The sequence below is a fragment of the Lipotes vexillifer genome, unplaced genomic scaffold (assembly GCF_000442215.2).
Source record: "Lipotes vexillifer unplaced genomic scaffold, Lipotes_vexillifer_v1.1 scaffold180, whole genome shotgun sequence".
NCBI classification, from domain to species: domain Eukaryota; kingdom Metazoa; phylum Chordata; class Mammalia; order Artiodactyla; family Lipotidae; genus Lipotes; species Lipotes vexillifer.
In genome coordinates this window covers 1,195,956-1,204,758 of record NW_006796149.1, presented here as the reverse complement: position 1 = coordinate 1,204,758, position 8,803 = coordinate 1,195,956, and the positions used below count along the sequence as shown (strand labels likewise).

The window sequence follows — 8,803 nt, the reverse complement described above, 5'->3', positions numbered from 1 at the left end:
GTAAAATGGGGATGATGCACTTTCTTCAAAGGATTATTGTGAGAATTTAATAATAATGTAAACTAAAGACCTAGCAGGTAGTAGAAACCGATTAAAATGTAACTAATTATTTCCTAGAGCCACAAAAACGGAAACATTGTAACATCTATTTTCTGTGTGGATCTCATGAGTTTCTTTTCAAAGGCAGTTTAAAAATCTTCAGGAGAATCATGCACATTTTTATTAATCATATTTATACTACTATTTGGTTGATAATGTAAAAGTACTTAATCATACTAGGCACATAAAAATAAATAGTAGACTTTAATAACTCAAAAGGAAAATAAAAATAGGCTTCTGTAAATAAGAATGTGAAATCCACAACTACTTAATATATAAAGAAATACACATTCTAATGTATGAGAAGACATTTTATTATTTTACTATATAACGTATTAGTGAATATACCCAATTGTATTTTCTCAAATGGCAAATGAGACGCAGGATAACATTTCTCTTTGATTCCTGAAAACCTCAATATCATCTGTCTTTTGGAGGATTCAGTTTCCTACGACGTCTATGATACCTTGAAAAGAAGAAAATATTTAAGATAAGATTATTTTAATAAAAGTTAACTGTTCCAATAGAAATATCAAATTTCTATTACCCTGCTGTTTACTGGTATTCAAAAAAATCAGTGAAACCTAATACACACACACACAGTTAGACACACCTCAGGTAGAAGATACTTCTTAATAATAAGTCACATTTTCCTGCTGTGAAAATTTTCTTCTATTAATTAAGCATTTGGAAAGTCTTTTTTCAGATCTTGAGGTAGTTTCAACATGGCAATCTGGATGACTGTTCCTTAAACATTGTGAACATGCAGAACGTGCTCTATTAAAGTTTTATTCAAAAGGGGATGATCAGCTCTAAATGGAGGCCTCTAAAGCTGCAAGATCATGTTTTAATAATAAAATATGATTAGTAATATGTATATGGAAAAATGTGCAATATCACAAAAATGGAAGAAATGCAAATTAAAACAGTGAGAAACGTTTTTACTTTATTTTGCAATCACAAATATTTTTAAAATTATAATGCACAATCCAAGTATGAGTATGGTGAAGCAAGTAATATCAAACCCAACTGCTTAAAGTATTAATCAATATAATACTTTTGAAAACCAGTGTGGCAATACTTAAAAAAATTTTTTTTAATAATCGTAATTTTTGACCTAGTAATTCCTCTTCTGGAAGTCTATCCTAAAGCAATAAGTAAGCAGTTAAAATATTAACTATTTTAATATTAAAATATTAATGGGGAAAGGGATGATACAGGATGCAAATTTATATATACAGTATGATTAAAACCATGTAAAAATTTATGCAAACTAATAAAATTTATGTATAGAAAGAAAAAGAGAAATAAAATGCATTGTTAGCAGTGACTAAGTGATTTCACCATGAAGAATTCTTTCTTCTTCTCAACATTTCCTTATTTTCTTTATTGAGTTAAGAAAATGTCTGCACAGAGTACATTTGCTTTTGGTGATGAATTCTCTTCAAAAATTCCCTTAAGGCCAGAATCTTGCAAGTTGGTCTGAGCTAATTTTTAACGTTTTTTGCTAGTGTGGACATTCAATGTAGATTTCTACACCATAAATAATAAGACATGTTCTATGCTCTTTAGTTGTTGTGATTAAGATGATCTGGGGGGACTTCCCTGGTGCTGCAGTGGATAAGACTCTGTGCTCCCAATGCAGGGGGCCTGGGTTCGATCCCTGGTCAGGGAACTAGATCCCACATGCATGCTGCAACTAAGAATTCGCATGCCACAACTAAGGAGACCACATGTCACAACTAAGGAGCTCACTGCTGCAACTAAGGAGCCAGCAAGCTGCAACTAAGGAGCCCACCTGCAGCAACTAAGACCTGGCACAACCAATTAAATAAATAAATGAATTTTTTTATAAAAAGATGTTCTTCAGTATTTTTTGCTTATCTTAAGGTTTCATAAGGCAACTTTCCTATACACTGTTTTTTGATATTGATTTTTTGACAAATTGCAAAATACAGAACTTAAAAAAATGAAGCACATCTATATATACTAACATGGAACCCTAAGTTGTAGAATAATACATATAGCATAATATCACTTATCTAAATAAACATTTCTACATGTACTTATATTGGCATTGAGAAAATTATGGTTTTCTTAAGGGTTCCAGTTATGTGCCAGATAATCAAGGTTTAACTAGTGCAATAGTATCCCTGAAAGGTGTTCTCTCAAAGCAGTTAGATACCAGAATAGGGGGGTTTGGAAAGTCACAAACTTCCAGAAATTATTTATAAAAATTTTGTATATGTGTTTTTCTGGGAAGTGGATTCACAGGTTTCATCAGATTCTCAATGAAGTCTGTGGCCCTAAAAATCTAAGCATTATCCTATAAAAATGTGATTCAGCTTACAACGCTCAACCATTTTCACTACCCAAGACTGACTGAAAATGCTTGAGACCCTGATAGCCCTAAACCTAACAAAGTCTAGCTCTGAAATATGCTCAATAAATGTTAAATAGCATTTACAGATTTCTTACCATGCATGAATGTCAATATATGCTATAATCACTCAGAAGCAAGTACCTGAACTTTAGGGTGCCTTTATAACTTATCATCCAAACTGGGATCCTTTAAAGAATAAAAACCCACTCTATTAATAATTAACAAAAGAGTTAAACTGAGACTGTCCCTGGGAAACCAAAACATATTGTTACCCCTCTTAAATTACACAATGACTTAGTGATATCTGAAAGATTTGTCTACAGTTCTTAGTCCAAGACAGAACTTCACCTCCTGGTTCACAACGCAGCTAGATGTTCAAATGTCTCCTACTCATGGTGGTAGCTAATTTTTGTTGCCTCCATGGAAAAATATTAAAGTAGTCCTTTAAATAAAGTCGTGCAGCTATTCATACATTTATAGAATTGCTTTATATTTCAGAAATTTAGAATTACTTTCCAGATGCTTCTTATTTTCTATCCAGACTTCTTTCAATCCTTCCATCCTTCTTTCTTTCAACATAACTTTACATTTAGTGGAGTTATGTTAGCTATTTTCTTCTTAAAGAGATATGAAAATCAGAATCATTCGCTCATTCATTTATTCATTCATTTTAAATGTGTGGAGCATCTACCACATGCCAGGCACCATTTTTAGGTGCTAAGGTTTCTGTGGTACACAAAACATGACAAAATCCCCATCCTCATGGAGATTACATTCCAGTGTATTAGATAGAAAAACAAGATAAACAAGTTGTCTAGGGAAGGCTTCAGTGAGTAAAAACGCAAAATAAGTAAGACAGCTATCTTTGCTGATATCAGCAGGAAAAACTATTCTATATAGAGTAAACAGCAGGTATAAGGGCTCTGAGGTAGAAGGAAGAGCATGTTCAAGGAACAGAAAAGAGGTCATGTGGCTGGAACAGAGTGAAGAAGGAAGAGAATAGTAGGAAATGAGAGTGGAAAGGTAAAAGAGGGTCAGATCACATAGGTTCTAGTAGATAATAGTTAAGGCCTATAGCTTTTCTCTAAGTGAGATGGAAAGCTGTTGGAGGGTTTTCAACAGAAAAATTGTAAGACCTAATGGAATTTTTAACAGGATTACTCTGGCTGTGTGCTAAGAACAGACCACAGGGAAGCAAAGGCAGAAGTAGGGAGACCAGTTAGAAAGCCACTTCTATGAACCAGGCAAAAGATGGTGGCGTGTACCAGGATGATGGCAGAGGGAATGGTGATAAAGGGTCAAATCTGGATACATTTTGGAGATAGAGCCAACAGGATTTGCTGATAGACCAGATGCTGGGTGTGAGACAAAGAGAAAAGTAAAAAATGGCACCAAGATTTCTGGCCCAAGCAGCTAGAACAATGGAACTGGCATTAACTGAAGACAGGGAAGGCTGCAAAAGAAGCTGGCTTGTGAGGGACCACGAAAAGCTCAGTTAGAGGGCTTCCCTGGTGGCGCAGTGGTTGAGAGTCCGCCTGCCGATGCAGGGGACACGGGTTTGTGCCCCAGTCCGGGAAGATCCCACATGCCGCAGAGCAGCTGGGCCCGTGAGCCATGGCCACTAAGCCTGCACGTCCGGAGCCTACGCTCCGCAACGGGAGAGGCCACAACAGTGAGAGGCCCGCGTACCGCCAAAAAAAAAAAAAAAAAAGCTCAGTTAGAGACACATTAAGTTAGGGATGTCCATTAGACAAGTAGGCCCGTGGACATACCGCTCTGGAGGTGAAAGGACAGGAAGAGATAGATTTGGGAGCCAATGCAGATGGTATTTAAAGCCATGAGACTGGATGAGATCACTGTCTTAGGGAATGGGACAGAAAAGAGAAGAGAACCAAGGACTGATCCTTGGGAAACTCCAAAATTTAGAGATAAGGGAAAGGAAATGAAATGGAATTGGCAAGAGAAACCAAGATAGTATATGAACTTTGGGTACATAAAAAGAGTTTCAACAAACTTATTAAGGTTGAATTAATGAGAAAAATAATGGAAAACTCAAATAAAACCATTAGGAATTCTGCCATATTGCTAAAATGATATATTTTGCAAAGAATTATAATGGAAGGAATGCTCCACTGACTTTTTAATTTTTTCATGCCAATTGAGGAAGACTGAAAAAAGGAAAAAGAGTTTGTACACAGATGCTGGCAAGTGAGGGCACTGGTATGTCCTGCTTCCTGAGTACTGGCAACACTAGAGGCCAACAGGAGATACCTCAGGGGTTGCAGAAAAGGGCAAAACAACTCAGAATCATGTCCCCAGCAACTATTTACAGAGGAGCTATCTAATGCAAATTGCTACAGGAGTACAAAAAAATTGATTTGCATAAGGAGCACCTTTCAAAGAATATGTTTGAAGCCCCATTACTTCAGGTAAATTATAATGTAGTGGCTAAGTTAGTTTAATTTGTTTTCATCACCTGTAATATCATCAAACAGGAAGTAGCAGGAGCCTCATTTTTACATATGCTATTTTTTTAAATCAACCTTTGCACAACTGAATATAAAAATAGTCGTTCAGGCAAAGGCAGAGAGCAGGGAACTAAAAGTTCAATTTAACCTCAAGCCCAATGTCCTGGATTTCCTCACCACTAATCTCTCACACTAAAAATTCAAACAGTTCTAGTATCCAGTTTCAGTATAAAGCCTAAATCTAAGAAGACTCTTTGAATTGCCATCCTAAAGCAAACAGGATCACCAGGATTAGGAAACAGTAATATCCAAATCATAAATTTAGTGGTAACAATCTTAACCTTCGATCTCCAGACTTGAGATAATCTAATCTCCAGTGTTTATTGCCTACTAGACTATTTCAGCATCAATTCTGTATAGTCATACTACCTATACTCTCAGTCCACCCCACCTTGGGTGAGGCCAATAATTAAATGCAGGTAGGTTCGGGATCGGATGAGGTGGGCAACACCCTGGGGTCATAAAGGCTCTGCTGACCTTGATTCAGAATTTGATAATGAAGAACATCTTAATCCACAGGTGACCTACCTAGATAAAATGGAAATTAGATAAATCCACATGACTTGATAGCTGAACTCTGGGAATAAAACTTCCAAGAATCACTGGGAAATTTACCAGCAGACCAACCCAAAGACTAGCATAAAGTATGGTCTCAAAGAAAAACTGAACACCTTCAAGAAGCTGTGAAGATAATTAGGTAAGATAATATTCCATCAGACAGTAACTTAACACACATACATTGTATTAAAGATATTGTATTAGAGGTCTTCTGGAAAACTACAAAACAGAAGTTGCATTCCTGATAAAGACAGAATAATCGAGAGCAAACAATGAAAACAAAAAATTACCCACAAATATAACATTAACAGATCTCTACACAGATATCTAATATCTAATATAGTTGCATATAGTTACGCTAATAGGGGTAGTAGCTATTCAAAGTGACTATAATCAAATTAAATTTCATGAAAAAAGTGAGCTAAGGGCAAATGGCAGAGGAAGAGTGAAAGTCCTGAAAATCAAAACAGAATGCACTTAAGATGACTTGACACTGAAATGAGAAGTCACATTGGATAAAAAAGCAAACTCCAACTACATTCTATTCATTAAAAAAGACCCACTTTAAACTTAAAAATTTTTACACAACAAAGGAAACCATAGGGCTTCCCTGGTGGCGCAGTGGTTGAGAGTCCCGCCTGCCGATGCAGGGGACACGGGTTCGTGCCCCGGTCCGGGATCATCCCACATGCCGTGGAGCGGCTAGGCCCGTGAGCCATGGCCGCTGAGCCTGCGCATCCGGAGCCTGTGCTCCGCAACGGGAGAGGCCACAACAGTGAGAGGGGCGCGTACCGCAAAAAAAAAAAAAAAGGAAACCATAAACAAAATGAAAAGACAACCCACAGAATGGGAGAAAATATTTGCAAACGATGTAACCAACAAGGGACTAATCTCCAAAATATACAAACAGCTCATGCTGCTCAATATCAAAAAACAAAAAACCCAATCAAAAATTGGACAGAAGATCTAAATAGACGTCTCTCCAAATACAGACAAACAGATGGCCAAAAAGCACATGAAAAGATGCTCAACATCACTAATTATTAGAGAAATGTAAATCAAAACTTCACTAAGGTATCACCTCACACTGGTCAGAATGGCCATCATCAAAAAATCTACAAACAATAAATGCTGGAGAGGGTGTGGAGAAAAGGGAACCCTCCTCCACTGTTCTTGGAATGTAAACTGGTACAACCATTATGGAGAACAGACAGAGGTTCCTTAAAAAACTAAAAATAGAACTACCATATCATCTAGCAATCCCACTCCTGGGCATATATCTGGAGAAAAACATAATTCGAAAAGATACATGCACCCCAATGTTCACTGCAGCACTATTTACAATAGCCAAGACATGGGAGCCACCTAAATGTCCATCAACAAGAGGAATGGATAAAGATGTGGTACATATATACAATGGGATTTTACTCAGCCATAAAAAAGAATGAAATAATGCCATTTGCAGCAACATGGATGGACCTAGAGATTACCATGCTAAGTGAAGTAAGTCAGACAGAGAAAGAATATGTAGAATCTAATTTTAAAAATGATACAAATGAACTTATTTACAAAAGAGAAACAGACTCACAGATCTCGAAATCAAACTTATGGTTACCAAAGGGGAAACATGGGGGAGAGTGATAAATCAGGAGACTGGGATTAATATATACACACTACTACATATAAAATAGATTGACAAGGACCTAATGTATAGCACAGGGAACTCTACTCAATATTCTGTAATAACCTATATGGGAAAAGAATCTGAAAAATCTGCACACACACACACACACACACACACACACACACACACACACACATATAACTGATTCACTGCTGTACACCTGAAACGAACACAATATTGTAAGTCAACTATATTCCAATAAAAACTTTAAAAAATTTAAAATAAATAAATATTATACCATGTTAAAAAAAACACAACACTCTAAATATAAAGACACATGTAGGTTAAAAGTGAAAGAATAGAAACAGATATATCATGCGAACCCTAATCAAAAGAAGGCTGAACAGGCTATATTAATACCAGACAAATTAGATTTCATAATAAGAAATATCAGTGGAAATAAAAAAGAACACTTCATAAAGATAAGGTGTCAATTTATCAAGAGAACATAACAATAATAAATGAATATACACCTAATAACAGAGCTTCAAAATATATGAAGACAAAACAGAACTGGGAGGAGAAACAGAAAAATCTGTGATGACAGTTGCAGATTTCAACATTCCTCTCATAATAACTGATTAAATAAACAGAAAATTAGTAAGGCTGTAGAAAACTTGTACACTACCACCAGCCAAGTAGACCTAATTGATATTTTTAGAAAACTACCCACAACCATGGCACAATATACACTTTCTTTTCAAATACATTCACTAAGGCAGACAATAATCTCAGACATTAAACAAATCTCAATTAATTTAAAGACTGAAACCATACAAACTATGTTTCGTGATCACAACAGAATTAAAGTAGAAACCAGGAACAGAAAGATATTGGAGGGACTTCCCTGGTGGTCCAGTGGGTAAGACCCTGCACTCCCAATGCAGGGGACCCAGGTACGATTCCTGCTCGGGGAACTAGATCCCACACACGTGTCGTAACTAAGTAGCCTGCATGTCACAACTAAGAGTCCACACACCGCAATCCCGCAGCGAAAGATCCCGCATGCTGCAACTAAGACCCAGTGTAGCCAAAATAAATAAACAAATTTTTTTTTAAAAGATATTGGAAAAATTCAAAACATCTGGAAATTAACTCACTGCTAAATAACTCTTGGGTCAAAGAAGAAATCACAGGGAAATCAGAAAATAGTTTGAACTGAATGAAAAACAAAACATATCAAAATTTCTGGGATGTAGCTAAAAGAGGGCTGAAAGGGAAATTTATAGCATTAAATGCTTAAAGAAGACAGACTTCGAAACAATAAGCCTTAAGAAACCGGAAAAAGAACAAATTAAACCCAGAATATGACAAAGGAGGCAAGGATATACAATGGAGAAAAGACAGCCTCTTCAATAAGTGGTGCTGGGAAAACAGGACAGCTACATGTAAAAGAATGAAATTAGAACACTCCCTAACACCATACACAAAAATAAACTCAAAATGGATTAAAGACCTAAATGTAAGGCCAGACACTATAAAACTCTTAGAGGAAAACATAGGAAGAACACTCTATGACATAAATCACAGCAAGATCCTTTTTGACCCACC

General features: G+C 36.3%; 1 protein-coding gene across 1 annotated transcript in view; it reads right to left on the bottom strand.

Annotated features, from left to right (window-relative positions):
* Positions 1 to 509: 509 nt before the first annotated feature.
* The window catches only part of MRPL42 (mitochondrial ribosomal protein L42), a 29,342-nt gene continuing 21,048 nt past the window's right edge, over positions 510 to 8,803 (bottom strand). Inside the window, exon 5 of the mRNA XM_007468203.1 lies at positions 510 to 565. Coding sequence (XP_007468265.1) covers positions 520 to 565 — 46 coding nt within the window. The 3' untranslated portion in view covers positions 510 to 519. The remainder of the gene's footprint in view (positions 566 to 8,803) is intronic.